This window comes from Molossus molossus, unplaced genomic scaffold, assembly GCF_014108415.1.
Source record: "Molossus molossus isolate mMolMol1 unplaced genomic scaffold, mMolMol1.p scaffold_m16_p_17, whole genome shotgun sequence".
Lineage (NCBI taxonomy): Eukaryota > Metazoa > Chordata > Mammalia > Chiroptera > Molossidae > Molossus > Molossus molossus.
This window is the reverse complement of record NW_023425352.1, coordinates 22,653,322-22,670,827: the sequence shown is the minus strand read 5'-3', so window position 1 is coordinate 22,670,827 and position 17,506 is coordinate 22,653,322. Positions and strand designations below refer to the sequence as shown.

General features: G+C 42.6%; 1 protein-coding gene across 3 annotated transcripts in view; it reads right to left on the bottom strand.

Annotated features, from left to right (window-relative positions):
• Nucleotides 1–17,506, bottom strand: part of FBXW4 (F-box and WD repeat domain containing 4) — an 82,808-nt gene that overhangs the window by 11,071 nt on the left and 54,231 nt on the right. For all 3 annotated transcript variants that reach the window (XM_036264928.1, XM_036264931.1, XM_036264930.1), the window contains exon 6: nucleotides 1,423–1,488. In XM_036264928.1, the coding sequence (XP_036120821.1) occupies nucleotides 1,423–1,488 (66 nt within the window). The remainder of the gene's footprint in view (nucleotides 1–1,422; nucleotides 1,489–17,506) is intronic.

Below are 17,506 nucleotides of genomic sequence, written 5' to 3'. Positions count from 1 at the left end.
GGAAAGGAGAAGACCCTGGAGGAGCAAGACCAAAGTTCCCTGAAATCTAAAAGGGCTGTCTTCGGAGGAGAAGTTCGACTTGCTTCTTGTCAGGACCACACCTCCAGGAAGCAGATAAACCCTCAGTGACGGGGAGGCACTCTAACTCTCAGAGCTGTCCAAAGATGTAATGTGGTATCTGGTGAAGTTGCCAGTTTCCTACCCCTGCAGTTAGATGATCATGGAGAGAATGTTGTAGAAAAAAACGTATTTAATTAAAATATCTTATGTATTATAAAAAAATATTTTGCAAAGACTGACAACACAATAGTTATTTCAGAAAAAAAGATATGGCTAACACTTTCCTGGGGAGATGGAGAGAAAAGGAGAAGATAAGCTAGAACAACTGAGGCTGGAGAAAGGCAAGTTGAGCACACCCTCATTGCTAATTATGGCACTGAAAACCAGAGTATAAGGTGCCTAGGGTGAGGTGAAAAGTTCCTAGACTTGATGCAAAAAAAAAGTGGTGACAATACCAAACGCCATTAAGGATTATATATATATATTTCATTTATATAATACTTACTTTCAAAATGGCAAAATTACAGAAATGAAGAACACAAGTGGTTGCCAGGACTTAGGGACAAGAGGGAGTGGAGTATGGGTAGGACTATAAAGGGTACATGAGGGATCTTTGTGCTGATGGAACAAACAGTTCTGTATCTCGATTGTGGTAGTGGTTACCTGAATCTACACACCTGATAAAACTGCAAAGAACTATACCTACACAAGCACGCACGCACACACGCACAGAAATGCAATCTGAATAAAGGTCTATGGACTATATCAATGGCAATTTCCTGGTTTTGATATTATATTATGTAAGATGTTACACAGGTACCTCGCTGTCCTATTTTTATAACTTCCTGTGAATCTACAATTATTTTGAAATAAAAAGTTTTTTTAAAAACCACACAATAGAATGGCAGATAATCAGAGGAGAATGTGTCAAGCCTGCCAAGGCAGAGAATTGTCAATAAAACCTGGGTGTATTTTAACTGTTCTGTATAACTCTGTATTTTAACTGTTCTGTATATCTCTGAGGATAGATGGAATTTTACATTGTCACATCATCAGGCATTCCTTGGGAAAAAAAAGTATTATAAATCCAAGTTGTTGTTATCATAAATTTTACATGAAATTATTTACCAATTATAAATTATTTCAGCAGTCTCCTCAAGCTAACAAAACAATTCCAAGTGAGAAGGTGCCACAGTAGAGGCTGTCAGTGGTTTTCGAGGCAGAGGTCCTTCCCAGACTCCTCCTGGACCACTAGGCAGCCAACTGAGGTAGGGGCTGGCTCAACCAGCGCTCTCCACTGCCTCCCTGGCAGCTCCAACCCCACCCCCACTGCAAGCCATGGTGGGCTCAGGAATCTCTTACCTGTTGAGGTCCCAGATTCTTAAGGGTGAGAAGTGCCCACAACAAGCCGTCCCTGTCACAAAAGAGCTGCCAAACAAAAGGAGAGCAGAGTCAGGTCTGGCTTGTCCAAACTTGTGGCGGAAATGGCTACTCAATTGAAGGTGCAGTGCTCATTCTCCAGGGGTTTCTGGGGTTAAGCCAGGATGAGAGAAGCAGCTAAGAGAGCCATCAGAGGAGTTGTGGGAAGACCAGTGGAAGCACGTAAGAGCTGTAACCTCCCAGAGCTGCCTGGCTAGAGAAGCCACAGGTTCAACAACGGCTGAGCTTGCTGCTCTGACCTAGTTGTATAGTCTCTGCCCACCATAAAAAACAGATCTCGAGGTGCACAACTCTGAGGCTAAAGGAGAGCAAGCCTGTCAGGCTTCAGTTATATGAAGTTCACAAGCCATGGCCCAGAAATGGTCTCCTAGGAATAGGCTGTTGAGTGCTGGAAGGTAGTGCCCTTCCAGAGCTGAGGGTGGCTGGGGGGCATTCCTGAAGGTTGTCAGAGCTCAGGGAATCTGGTAACATGGTACAAGCACAGTGCAGATATAAAGGCACCAATCTGAGAAAAAGAAAATGATGAGAGGTGGGTAACAACATGAAAAAATGAAATGGGCGGAGTGCTAGCTAGTATATGAAGGTGGGAGAGCAGGGAAGGTGAGGGGCCAGGTAGCCAGGGCTGCTGTGGGGTGGGATGGGAGTCAGGCAGAGTTTAGAATACAATGACAGACATCGCCAAGAGGCAGTTGAGAAGAAACACTCTAACCATATTTCTGAGTGTCTCTTAAATCCTTAAAAAGTTCAACAAGTACAATCTGCAGTTTCATTGTAACTGCAGGCACAAGCCAGGTTGGTTGTCGTGCTAGGACTAGAACTTGAACCTATGAGCCAGGCCACTCCTTTGTTAGAGGATTTGGCAGGGTTGGGGAGGGGAAGCCTACAGGAAAACCCAGGGCTTGAAAACCTAAACTGCAAGCAAGAGAGCTGAAAGCAGCTGTGCCACTCAGGAGCCCCGGGCAGGGAAGAACCATGTCCCTACATGTCAGGCATGGGGGGAGGGGGCTGGACATACTAATGACATGTTAGCAATGTGGGGCAGCAACCCATCTGCCCTGGCCCTGCCCAGCACCTGTGGCTCTCTGATCCCAAGCATGTCAGTGGGGAGATGGATTTCCACAGAGAGGGCTCTGAAGAAGCCAGGGGCTTTGCCTGGGGGGTGGGGGGGGTGGGAGTTGGCCTCCAAGTTACTGACTGGGGAGATGTTAGGGCAGGCATTGGCCAAGCCACTGATTTACAATCAAAATTGCAGGGCAGGTGTCTGCTTTTCAACCCCAGATGGACAAAATGGCTACGTGAGCCATCCTGTGGTTTCCATGCCTCAAGCCAAGACTTCCTCTAGGGACATGCTTCATCATCCTAGCTTCCTCTCAACCCACAGGAGTGCCAGCAGCCACTAAACTAGCATGGTGTGCCAAAACAGCCACTCTGTCATGTCCCAAGTGACTCACAGCCTGGGAAGTGGCCACTGGACAGTGAAACCCCAAACTATAAAGCCAGGAGGTGTTGTCCTCACCTTCCCCCAACATTTTTCTCTTGAGGGTAATCCATTAATAACTGGTAAAGCCAATTACCTTGGGTTGGAAACATAATAGCCACTTGGAAATCGTTCAAGCGGGCAATTGGGCTCTCCAGACTTTTGAGGATTTGGGGCCAGGTGAGGGGCTCCAGCAGACATATCTCTTAAGGAGACCTGCCACAGGCCTAAATTAGCATTAGGTAAGTCAGTAGAGAAGATGGTAGGCACCTGGAACCTGAATCCTGCCACTCCCACAGCTCTGACCTTCCAGCAGGCTGGGGTGGGGATGGAAACACCTTCCCCTGGGACTCCTGTGCTTCTCTATTCCTGCCCACCCACCCTCTTTGGCCCTGTCCATCTGCTACCAGGAGGGGTGCCTCTCACCTTCATACCCCACAGAGGCCTTCCTTAATTGCCTAGATAGGACACCCATGAACGTTTCTTTCCATAAGCTGATTTTCCCCTCACTTCACCATGTAAAGCAGGAAAGAAGAGAAGGAGGGGAAGTAGAAAGTCCCCCTGGCACTTATGAGGACCTAAGAGTTTAATCAAATTTGACACTCAGCAAAAAACCACATAAGCAACAGTCAAGCAGAGTTGGAGCCGGGTTTCACTGGGGACACTCACCAGGACTCAAACCCAAACCATGAAGACTACCAAGGACAGGGACAGCAGACCTGTGCCAAACAGGCAGAGGCAGAAGCTGCTGGCCCCCAGGTGGCTTGACCATGCTTCTTCTGAGTCCATATCACATTCTAATCTCACCTTCTTGGGACAAATTATATTTTGGGTGGTTATCTTCCCATGTTCCCTTTGAGATCATGAACCATCTGGTAGCTCTTGTGTATTCCAATGCCCAGCATAGTGCCTGACCCAGAAGAGGTGCTCAGGACAAATCTGTGGACTTGAACTGAAAGGGCCTTCCAGAGCTCACAGCCAACAAGGCTGAGAAGCTAGTCACATGGGCTGTGAAGGGGTCCCTCTTCTTCTTCTGTTTGTTGTTGTTGTTGTTGTCGTTCAGATAGAGTGGGAGGGAAAGAGAGGAAGAGACAGAGAGAGAAACATCGACGTGAAAGGGACACATTGAGTGGCTGCCACCCACACGACCCAACCAGGGCTGGGGACAAACTGCAACTGAGGTACGTGCCCTTAGCAGGAACCAAACCCGGGACTCTCTGTACCGCAGGCCAACGCTCTAACCGCTGAGCCAAACCGGCCAGGGCCCTCTTCTTCTTAAAGGAAAAATTCTCAAATCACCAGACTCAGACCTGAATGACACATGACACAGTCCTATGTTACTGGGGCTGTGAAGTCCCTCATAAGCACCACAACCAGATAATAGATGGGAAATATCAACAGTACCCAAAAATGAATGTTAAAACTCTCTCTCACGCTGACTGGTGTGGCTCAGCAATCAGACTGTGCACTGAAGGGTCGTGGATTCAATTTCTGGTCAAGGGCATGCACCTGGGTTGCAGGTTCGATTCCCCCCACCCTGGTAGGGTTCGTTCATGTGGGAGGCAACCAATCAATGTGTCTTTCTCACATCAATCTTTCGTTCTCTTTTTTTCTTTTCCTTTCTTTTCTTTTTTCTTTCCTTCCTTCCTTCCTCTTTTCTTTCTCTCCCTCCCTCCCTCCCTCCCTTCCACTCTCCCTCTAAAAAAAAAAAAAAAAAAATCCTTTGGTGAGGATTAACAAAAACAAAACAAAAAAAAAACTCTTCTCTTTCTCTCATCTCACACAAGTGCACAAACTCTCTCAGCTTGAGGGTCTAAAAGTCATTCTGACTCCATAAACTCAACTCTTTCTGGACAAGAAAGCCCTTACCAGAAGCCAGCCTTCTCATTCTGTGCCCAGATCCCCAACCTACCTTACTGGCCCCCTGGCCCCAGCTCAGGCAAACCTGGCATCACAGAAATCACTATTAGGCCCAAGCAGTAGATGTAGGAGCCCTCACATCCGAGAGAGACACCAGGAGAACTAGGGATCCTGTTATTTGTGTTGAGGAATAGAAAATAACAAAATATAGAAAAGAGAGGAAGGTAAGAAGAGAAATTAGGCCCCATTTTAATTATTATTTTAGGTCCTCTTAAGTACATGAGTAATTTATTGAGCACTTACTAGGTGCCAGGTTGTGAGCAAGTATTTCAAAAGCATCAGTCTGTCTAATCTTCATAACGCCATGGAGTAGGTTCTTCTTTCCCTATTTTACAGATGAGGAAACTGAGGCACACAGCAGTAATGTAAGTTGCTCTAGCTAACACAGGGAGCAACTAGGAGGACTGGAATTTGAACCCAGTCTTGATTCCAGAGCACAAGTGATTTTATATCCCTTGCCCCATAAGTTCTCTCCCCAGTACCTAGTATAATGCTTGACACATACTGAAAAATCAAATGCTTGTTGAATGAGAATGAATGGACAAATGAACAGAATGACTCCACCTGGAAGAAGAAAGGAGCGCTGGAGTGGCTCTGTGGAGGGGCAGCAGAAGTGGTGTGCTCAGCAGCTGTGCCCCGTGGCTGGCCCAGAGCCGCCCAGCTGGCCCAGTCCCCAGCCGCCTCTGAGCCGAGGCTGACACACTTTGGCAAGGGAGGCCACCAGAGCTGTCACATCATTCACCAACATGCCCATCAAGTGTATTCAGTTCTCTTCAACCCGCATTGGCATTTTAATTACTGTTGGGTAAACTAATTTGTACAAATGAAGGCTGGGCTGCCTAATAGAATATGCAAGCTCTCTGACCTCTGACAGGCACTGACACGAGATACAAAGGCCGCCGAGGAAGGCTTTTTATCTGAGCCTTATTACTCTCTATTACTCCAATTAGTCAGGCTCCAGTGCTCCTAATTGGAGGAAAAATTGCAATTAAATCAATTTTTGATGGGCTGCAAGTGGGCTCCTAAACCGCCCCGCTTGTGAAACACTGATATTATAGCAGCAAAGGTCACAGGCCTCATCAGCACCTGGGAGCCCCCCAAACCCAATTTCCCTTGGCCCCCTCCTAAAATGCTTCAAGGAAACTCATGGCCCTCCACAAGCTTGGCCAGCAAGGATGGGAAGGAGGGAGTCATTAGAACATGTCAGGTCTCATTGCTGCTGCCGCCATCTGCTAACCTGCACCACTGACATCATTGCAGCGGCTAAGTCCCAAAGCATGAATGCGGTGCGAAGGCCACACAAACCCACTCTGTGAGGGGAAGCCAGGAGCAGTAATGCAATGACAGTGCTGTGAGGAAGGGACCAGTGGAGTGGGAACAGGAGGTCAACAGAAGTCAGGAAGAAGAGAGACATAGGCCAGGGCAGGTGAGATGGCCAGTTTCCAACATCAGCCAACAGGGCACCCTGTGCCACCCAAGGGGACGGGAAATAAATGTGCAGGGGAAGAAAAAAAAAGAGAGGCAAAGAAATCTTGTTCTTTCCAACAAGTATCTGATCTTGAAGCTGGGGAAACAACCACCTGAATACAATACACAGACCAGAAGACTAAGAGGCACATCAGTGATGAGGGCAGGAGCAGACTTGTGGGGCCTGCCATCTACAGTACCATCTGCCTGTAAAGGTGGGGGATACTCAGAACAAAAGCTGTAAGACTAGGGAGGGGAAGGTAAACACAATTTTGTGCATCAAGCTAAAAGATAATAAGACCTTTATTATTATTTTTTTAAACAACAAAGGAGGCAAGAATATATAAGGGGGAAAGGATAGTCTCTTCAATAAAAGATGTTGGGAAAACTAGGCAGCCACATGCAAAAGAATGAAACTAGACTATTATCTTACACCATATGCAAAAATTAACTCACAATGAATTATAGACATGAATGTTAAGACCTGAAGCCATAAAACTCCTAGAAGAAACATAGGTGATAAAGTCCCAGACATCAATCTTGGCAATCATTTTTTTTTATCTGACTCTCAAAATGAAGGCAACAAAAGAAAAAATAATCAGGTAAGATTACATCAAACTACAAAGCTTTTGCAAAGCAAAGGAAACAATCAACAAAAATTAAAAAGCAACCTACTAAATGGGAAAAATATTTGCAAATCATATATCCAATAAGGGAATAATAAGGGGTTGTATCCAAAATATATAAAGAACTCATACAACTCAACAATAAAAACAAAAAACAAACAGACACCAAAAAATCTGATTAAAAAATGGGCAGAGAGCCCTGGCCGTTTTCTCAGTGGTTAGAGCATCAGCCCATGGACCAAAGAGTCACAGGTTTGATTCTGGTCAAGGGCACATACCTCAGTTATGGTTTGATCCCCTGTCCTGGTCAGGGTCATGCAGGAGGCAACCAATCGATGTATCTTTCACACATTGATCTCTCTCTCTCTCTCTCTCTCTGTCTCTCTGTCTCTCTTCCTCCCTCCCTCCCACTCTATCCAAAAATCAACAGGTAAGGATTTAAAAAAAAAAATTGGGGCAGAGGACTTGAGTAGATATTTTTTGAAAGAAGACATACAGATGGCCAACAGGCATATGAAAAGATACTCAACATCACATTCATCAGGGAAGTGCAAATCAAAACCACACTGAGATATCATCTCACACCTATTAGAATGGCTATATAGCATCAAAAAGACAAGAAATAACAGGTTTTGACAAGGATGTGGAGAAAAGGGAACCCTCATACATAGTTTGTGGGAATATAAATTGGTGTAGCTACTATGAAAAACAGTATGGAAGTTCCTAAAAAAATTAAAAATAGAACTACCATATGACCTAGCAATTCTACTTCTGGGTATTTATTTGAAGAAAACAAAAATGCTTACAAAAAGATATATGGCCCAGCCAGTGTGGCTCAGTGGTTGAGTGTAGACCCATGCACCAAGAGGTTGCTGGTTCGATCCCTGGTCAGGGCACATGCCCAGGTTGTGGGCCAAATCCCCAGCACAGGGCATGCAGGAGGCAGCCAATCAATGTTGTCTCTCAGCGATGTTTCTTTCTTCCTTTTTTTTTTTTAATTCTCACCTGAGGACATTTTTCAATATCTTGTTCAGATAGAGTGGGAGAGAGAGAGAGAGAGAGAGAGAGAGAGAGAGAGAGAGAGAGAGAGAAACATCGATGTGAAAGGGACACATCAAGTGGTTGCCACCCACACAACCCAACCAGGGCCGGGGACAAACTGCAACTGAGGTACGTGCCCTTAGCAGGAACCGAACCCAGGTCTCTCTGGACCACAGGCCGACGCTCTAACCGCTGAGCCAAACCGGCCAGGGCTCTCACCAATGTTTCTATCTCTCTCTCTCCTTTCCTTTCTCTCTAAAATAAATAAAGAAAATATATATCTTTTAAAAGATACACGCAGTCCCATGTTCACTGCAACATTCACAATAGCCAAATATGGAAACAACCTAATGTCCACAAATGGATGAATGGATAAAGAAGTTGTGGTACATATATATAATGTAATACTACTCACCCATTAAAAAAAAAAAAGAAATTTTGCCACTTGTAACAACATGGATTGGCCTTGAGGGCATATGCTAAGTGAAATAGGTGAGACCAAGAAAGAAAAACACTGTATGATTTCACTTATATGTGGAATATATATATTTATATAAAAAGATAAATGTTAGCTATAATACATATTGTTTTAAAATATAAAATGATGGCATCTTGGTATTGAAAAACTATGGTAGGTTTTTAAATAACTATTATAAGTTAAAAAACAAACTAAACTAAACTAATAAACAAGCTCATAAATACAGAGAACAGATTGGTGGCTGCTAGAGGTGAGGGGGGTTGGGAGTGAAGGATGTCAAAAGATACAAACTTCCAGTTATAAAATAAGTAAGTCATGGGGATATAATGTACATCATGGTGACTATAGTAAACAATACCACATTGCATATTTGAAAGTTGCTAAGAGAATAAATCTTAAAGGTTCTCATCAGAAGAAAAAAAATTTTGTTACTATTTATGGTAATGAATGGTAACTAGACTTATTGTGGTGATTATTTTGTAGTGTATACAAATATCAAATCATTATGTCATATACCTTAAACTAATATAAAGTTATATGTCATTAAAAAATATAGCCTGCACATAGAAAAGGAAAGAGTGGAAGAAAACATACTAAAATGCTAAAAGTGATTGTGTTTGGGCAATACAGTGATTAGCAATTCTTTCTTCTCTTAAACTTTCTTTTTTTTCCCAAATCTTCTTTAATGAGTGTGTGTTACTTTTTAAAGGAAAAAAACATTAATATCTTGTAGGAGAAAACAACAAAACTGGACACTCCTCTCCACTGACTCATGGCCAAGAGCAGGTGAACCCAATAATAAGCTGCCTGCTGGAGCAAGTGTCAGCAAAGGTGGCCCTGGCGCAACTTGGAATGTAGCTTTGGAACTGACCAGTAGCTTAAGACAGGAAATCCCAGATCACAAGAGAAGGGCTCTACTGGTCTCTTTCTCCCAACTAGTCACTGGCCAATAGGGAGCAAGACTGACTCCTGATCCCTACAACTGGCAGAGGCCTGAAGCACCTCTCCCAGTCATCCCTCTGTCTCTCTCTGTCTCTGTCTCTCTCTCTCTCTCACACACACACACACACACACACACACACACACACACACACACACACCAGGCCTCTCTCAGCCCAAGTGCATCAGGACAGGTTGATGTTAGTAGCCACCTAGATTAGACGGTCAGGCTCTGGAGAGAGTATCCTGAGGCTGAGGTCCCCAATGCTTACCCTTACACTGCAGCTCTAACAAACAAGGGCCAACAAAGCAGGATTTCTGCTTCCCCATAGAGGAGTGCAGTCCTAGAGTTGGGAAATGCCTCCACAGAAACACAAAATGGTTATTTTCCACTTTCACCAGTGGTAAAAAGTCAGCCTGGTCAAGACCCTGGTCCAGGCTAGATAAGAGGAGGCTTGAGGCAGATAGAGGTTGCTGTTCCCAAATGTACTCCGCTCAAGAAGCAGAAACTTAGAAACTTGGGGAATGGGAGAACAGAATTAATAGAGAGAAAAAAATTAAGTACATCAAAACAAAAACTCACAGTACAATGGAATAACATACATTTGTGCAATCTATTGAGTTTAACAAGAAATGTGTTGGGGCCGCAAGAGGAGGAGTTTCAACACTCTATTCTCCATCTACATGGCCTCTACACACAACAACAGCTTCATCCACTCCCAAGAGAAAGAAATGGTAATATGTTCCAGTGCTAAAGGAAAAACTGACCAGGTCAGACTTCCTGAGAAACGATGATGAGATATTCACAAAACTATGTACCCAACAAGAGGCATGGAAAAAGAAGAAATAAAAATGGTCGTTGCTTACACATAATATAATTATCTACCTAGAAAATCCAAAAGACTCAACTAAAACACTATTACAACAAATACCAGGGTTGGATGAGGTAGCTGGCATGCTGCGATGGATAGTGAAAGAAGTGCAGGCTCAGGGCTACTGGCTCTGCCACCTAGTGACTGTGATCTTGGATGAGTTATTCAACCTCTCTAAAGCCCCGTTTCTTTACCTGTAAAGCAGAATAATAAAAGGACCTATGCATAAGCTTGTTGTAAAAATTATATGAGAGAAGATGCTCAGAGAGAGAAGATGGAACACAGCAAATACCATAGAGGTTAGCTATTATGCACCAGGAATCACCAACCAAAATGTAATTAGAAATCAATTCACAAGGAAGAATGAAGAAACCGTAAAATAGCCAAGACTAATCCTAACAAAAACAACAAGACAGCCACAATGAAAAAAACTATAAAGTTTTACTAAAGGACAAAGAATTGCTGAATAAGCAGAGAAATATAGCATGTTACTGGATGTGAAGCCTCAAGATGATAAAATTGTCAGTTCTCCCCTAATTAATCCACAAATTCAGTACTGTCCATCCAAACAAGATTTTACTTAATCGGTTATAAAATTCATCTGGAAGACAAAATACACAAGAATAATCAAAAAATACATTTAAAAGAACAAAGAGAAAGAAGTTGCTTTATATCAAACATACTACAAAGCTGTATTATGATGGCATGCTGGAATAAACAAACAGATTAATGGATCAGAATCCAAAAGTCACACTCATATATTTGTAGGAAATTAGTAGATCCTAAATGTGGCCTTTAAAGACGATAGAGAATGACAGAGTCAATAAATGGTATAGGGACCATAGGACACACATTTTGGGGAAAAAATAAAATTAGAGCCCTAACTCACAGCAGACATCAATTCCAGATGGATTAAAGACATAAACATTTTTAAACTACACAAAATCCATTCAAGTATTAGAAGAAAATATAGAAAAATAGTTATAATCTTGGAGTATGAAAGACATTATTAAGACCAAATAATACTTTGAAGCCATAAAGGTGAAGATGAGAGAACTAATCTCCAAATAACAAAAACTTCTACACAACAGAAAACACTGTAAGCAACAAGCTAATAGGAACTACCAAAAATATGTATTAGTGAAAAGATGAATACCTAGCCCTAGCTGGTTTGGTTCAGCCAGTAGAGCATTGGCCTGAGGACCAAAAGGTTGTGGGTTCAATTCCCAGTCAAGGACACATATCTGGGTTGCAGGTTCTATCCCTGGCCCCAGTCAGGGTCATGTGGGAGGCAACCAATTAATGTGTCTCTCTCACATCAATGTTTCTCTCTCTTCCTCTCTCTCCCTCCCTTCCACTCTATCTAAAAATCCAAGGAAAAATATTCTCAGGTGAGGATTAACAACAATAACAAAAAGATTAATACCCAGAACATATTTAAAAGATCTTATAAATCACAGGGGGCGAGAAACTAGACCAATGAACAAAAAATTTCAATAAGAAATTTATAAAAATAAATATACATGGCCAAAAATTATATGCAGTAATGTTAAACTTCCAAGTACTGTTCTAAGTACTTCATATAGATTAATTCATTTTTCACTCTCAAAACATTCCTACATACTTGATGATACTTTTCTAGGTATGATAATAATATTATAAATATATTTTAAAAGCATCACTATCTGTCCAGCTGGTGTGGCTCAATGGTTGAGTGTCCACCCATGCACCAAGAGGTTACCAGTTTGATTCCTGGTCAGGGCATATGCCCAGGTTGTAGGCCAAATCCCCAGTGGGGGGCATGCAGGAGGTGGCCAATCGATGTTCTCTCTCATCGATGTTTCTATCTCTTTCTCCCTCTTCTTTCCTCTCTCTCTAAAATCAATAAAGAAAATAAATAAATAAAAATAAAAGCATTGCTATCTTTTAGAATATACACTGAAATATTTATTTATATGTCTGATATTTGCTACAAAATAATATGGAAGAAGAAAAGTATATGGACATTATTGAAGCAAAGTTGGCCAAGAGTTAATAATTATCCTACTTTAATATATTTTGTAATTTTCTATGATAAAATTTCCATGAGGAAATTGAGGAACAGAGAGGTCAAGTAACTCACCAAGGTCATACAGCTAGTAGTTGGGAGGGCTCATGAGTTGACCTCAGCTACTTAGGTTCCAGAATCCAGATCTTAATACTATTTTGCACTCACTCCCAAAATTATATATCATTTTTTACCCTTCAGAGAGGAAAAAAAAAAATTTTTTTAAGCTGATATTACCCAGGAGGACTGATAAGTGTAAGAAGAAATGGGTACTTGTATACGCTGTTTATAGGCATATAACCCGATACAGTTCAACTGGAGGGCAATTTGGCAGCATCTAAAAACTTTTAAATGCACTTACCACTCAATCCAGCAAGTCTTTTCTAAGTATCTCTCCTAGAAAAATACCTGACTATATGCACAAATACGCAAGTACACAGATGTATCCTGTGGCATTGTTCACAATAGCAAATCACTGGAAACTACCTAAGTGTCCATCAGTAGCAGGACAGCTAAGTGAACTATGGTGTATCCACCTTACTCTGAACTAGATACAGCAGTCAAAAGAATGTGGTAGAGATATGAGTTCTGACAGCAAAGGACCTCTGCACCACATGGGTAGAAGGAAAAATTCAAGTTCCAGAAAAAGTGTGTAATATGAGACTAAAAGAGAGCAAAACTCTACATTTGTGTGTAAATATACATACATACACACATATTCATAAAGTTATATATGTCTGAGATTTACTTCAAATTAAAAGATCTAGAGTGACACATACCAAACTTCCTACAAAAAGAAAGATGTGGAGAGGGGCCACAGGAAACTGAAGTGGATTTTTATTTTATATTCTATGTATTTTAAACTGTTTGAATTTTTTACAATTGAATATATTTATATATTACTTAGGAAAAAATATAAAACAAAATAGAGCCCTGGCCAGTTTGGCTCAGCGGTTAGAGCGTCGGCCTGTGGTCTAGAGAGACCCAGGTTTGGTTCCCGCTAAAGGCACGTACCTCGGTTGCAGTTTGTCCCCGGCCCTGGTTGGGTCGTGCGGGTGGCAGCCACTCGATGTGTCCCTTTCACGTCGATGTTTCTCACCTCCCTCCCACTCTATCTGAACAAAATATCAAAAAATGTTCTCAAGTGAGGATAAAAAAAAATAAAATAAAATAAAAAATGAGAAATTAAAAGAAAGATGGTAATAATATTTATTTTGAAGTTGCCTAAAATAAGGGTTGCATGTTGGTGGTACCCTAAATTCTGAATATCTGAATTCAGATTCTGAATTTCACACTAACCAAATAGTCAGATGGCTCCATCTTGAACCTGGCTGATGCCCCTGACATAGACCCTTCACCTGGAGGGCTTCTGAATGGTTAGGGCCTGGAGACAGTTGCCTATGAGAATTCCATAATTTCACCTTGCTCTTACAGTACTTTCCCCCTAAACTTCTGCTTCACAATCACTCTCTCTGTAAAGAGGTAAACAACAAGCTTTTTCAAACAGGTGAGCTTATGAACTCCACTGGAAGCCCAACAGAAGCCAAGGTGACAACTTACCCCACAACAGAGTCCTGTACATATTGGACACTCAAATGACTATTGCTGCTATGGCTACCTTCAGACTAAAGCACAAAATATTTCCAACTTCAAAACAAATCACTTTTTCCTGTTAGGTGGTCAATTTTGGCATTGTGGTAGTGGTCAGGACCAAGGTCTAGGCTACCATGCTGTTCACATCTCTTGGGCATGGGTGGCCCACATGGTCTGGTGATTACTGGGGAGACTAAGGCCACTGGTGTTTTTCTTCAGGTTTGCTGATGAACAAAAGTGGCTGGCATTGGACTAAAGGCATAAGATGGAAGGATGATAAGAACCATTAAAATCAACTGTGGCTCTAGTTTAGAGAAAGTGAAGCTCGACTGGCAAGCTGCACAGATAATCATTGATACCAACTTAACAAATTTATTTTAAAATTTGATTCTTATTTTATTTTATTTTTCTGAAAAGAGAGAGGAAGAAGGGTCAAATTTGGTTTTTTAAACATACCCGTAGCCCTGGACAGTTTGGCGCAGTGGCAGAGCATCGGCCTGCAGACCAATGAGCCCTGGGTTCGATTCCAGCCAAAGGCACATATCTCAGTTGCGGTTCATCCCCGGCCCTGGTCAGGGTTGTGCGGGAGGCAACCAGTCAATGTGTCCCTCTCACACTGATGTTTCTCTCTCTCTCCCTATCTCTCTCTCTCTCTTTACCTGAAGATAAATGGAAAAATATCCTCAGATGAGGATAAAAATAAAATAACATACTCACATTAACAAATCACAAAAGAACCTTGAGATTCAGACTTGATCTAGACTTAGGCAGGAGCAATAGGGAAGAGATGAAGACAGGTCAAAGAGAAATCACTGTGACCTATGATCCTGAGGTCCTACAGCCCTGACCCACTGAAACATTTAGGCCAGCAATGGAGTCCCTAAATATTGGTTGGCCTGGCTCTTATTTTTATTCTCAATGTTTCATAAGCACCAACATGGGGCAGTCATTTTCATGTGATAAGCATCAAAGTACAATCAAGACCTTATAGAAAGAGGTTCTCTCTGAGGAACCAAAGGACTGAAGAGCCCATCCAGACTGCTCACCACATAACTGCATGACCTTTCTCATCCACTGGCCTCCTAACTCCTGCCAAGCTTAAACTAAGACCCACCAATGAAAAGGAGGCCCATGGTGACATCCAGCAAGTTGAAAAAAAAGGGAGGCAGAGGGTGTGAGTGTCAACCTGATTCACCACCACCATGTATATCCCTGGACTGCTTCTCTTCCATTAAGACAGAGGAAGGAAAAGGCAAGGTGAAATTCTACACTCCTCAACCTGGTCCAATTGCTGCAGCATTTTCCACCATTACCCTGGAGGCTATTGCAGGGGATGAAGTGTGTTGAGGAGAGGAAAGGGGGTATTATAAAGGTTGGTAGACCAATAGAGCCTACTATGCATCATAAATTATACACAGCAGGGTTATAGATGTATAACCCATGACAAGAAGAAAAGAGAGGACTGTGTGTCTATATATATATGTGTGTGTGTGTATATAGACAGACAGACAGATAGTAGATAAAACCTATTCCTCAAGAAAAAGGTCTCCATTGTAGAGGAGAGCCAGCAGCAAACCTTGGTGTGTAAATCCAACCAATAACTCTTGTGTCAACTCCTTTCCTGCGATGGGAGACAACCAGGGCCCCAGAGTCCTCACATTGGCCACACAGATAGAAGCTTACATGACATTACAGGGGAAAGTGGAAAAATCATAAAGCTGGAGATAGTATAAAAGTGAGGGTACTGAGGTCCTTTTATAAAGCAAGACTTCCATCATAGGGCTTTTCAGGAAGGTGAAGTTCTGAGGAACTTACTTATTTCCAGATTAGTTAGCAGCACCAGGAATTTTGACCTTGAACTTTGTTCCTCCCCAAGATTTCTGGCCCTCTTGACAATGGCACTAAGAAGAGGCAAGAGTTTCTGTCTTCCATCCTGTTCCATGAGGTAAACTGTATTCTTAGAGTCTAATTCAGGCTGCCTGCTAGTCATTTTCCTCTGGAAGAGGACCAGCCAGGTCAGGACTTGGCTCCAGTCTCTCTTTGCCCCACTGGGAAGGGTCATGGGTTTGATTTTGGTCAAGGGCACGTACCTGGGTTGCAGGTTTGATCCCTGACCCTGGTTGGGGTCATGCAGGAGGCAACCAATCGATGTGTCTCTCTCACATCAATGTTTCTCTCTCTCTCTTCCCCTCCCTCCCTTCCACTCTATCTAAAAATTAATGGAAAAAAATGTCCTCGGGTGAGGATTACTGAAAAAGAAAAGAAAATAGTAAACCCTATTATTCTGTCTGCCCTACACTATCCCTCCATACATGTGATTCCTGAGAGTTCTTATACACTCTCCTCTCTCTGGACACAGTTAATTGATCAAAAGGTGGGCAGCTGACCCAAGATGGGCCGATTACTCTCTGCCCTGAGATTTTTGGAAGCCAGTTACTCTAAATGACTTAAGTGATGGGCTGCCAAACTCAGGAGCTCTTGGCAGCCTTTGGAATAAGCTGGTCAGCTGGGAAAAAGGAAGGAGCCAAGATCCAGGAAGAAAGACGGATGAACACCCCAGAAATACAAAGTCCTGGCAGCACTGTGGCTTTTGGGTCCAGTTACTCCTTAACCTAGCCGTATTTGTGTTCATCCTTTGATTTGGTTGCTTAGCTTTGCCCTTGGGTTCCATAAGCCAAACATTTCCAGTTTTATTTAAGTTAATGTGAATTTGGTTCTGTCACTTACAACCAATTTGTCTGGACCACTACAGTGCCTTGTTCAGTAGCTGATGGGTTTCTCATCCATTTTAATGTCCTCATTGACAGATGAGCAAAGGGCTTCATCTTGCACCTACTAGACACCTTGAGGCTTGGCTAAGAACAGACACCCCAACCGTGAAATCAATAGTTGGTGGGGTCTGCTAGAAAAGCAGGTAGAACTTCAAAAGGGGGATAAAGTGTTCTCCTACACCCAGGCCAGGAAAATAATCTACTCTCCCACTCCCAGTAGTTGGTGAGGAGTTGGTCTAGACAACAGCAGAAAACAAGGATGCTGCTAGAGGAATGGGATTCTGGTTTCTAAGGGAGAAAGCCCTGACCTTCAATGAGTTGATCTCTTGGATCCCTTTTTTTGCACACTGATGAGAGTGGAAGTTCAGCTGGAAACCACAAGTCTCACTCTGATGAGAAAGAGTTTGGTCCACTTTCAGACCCTTCTATTTTCAACAACAATAGTGCCAGGCATCTGAGAAATGGGTCCCTTAAAGATACTCTCCAGGTATGTATCTAGTTTGCATTAAGGACAAATAAAATAATTAAGATAGGGACGAAAACACAGGAGTTCATTTTACCATTTTCTCCTTATGCATGTTTAAGATTTTCAGAATTGAAAGTTTAAAAATAGTCCTGGCCAGTTTGGCTTAGCAGTTAGAGCATTGGCCTGTGGGCCAAAGAGTTGCATATTCGATTCTAGTCAAGGGCACGTACCTCAGTTGTGGTTTGGTCCTTGGCCCTAGTCAGGGTTGTGTGGGAGGCAACCAATCGATGTGTCCCTCTCACATCAATG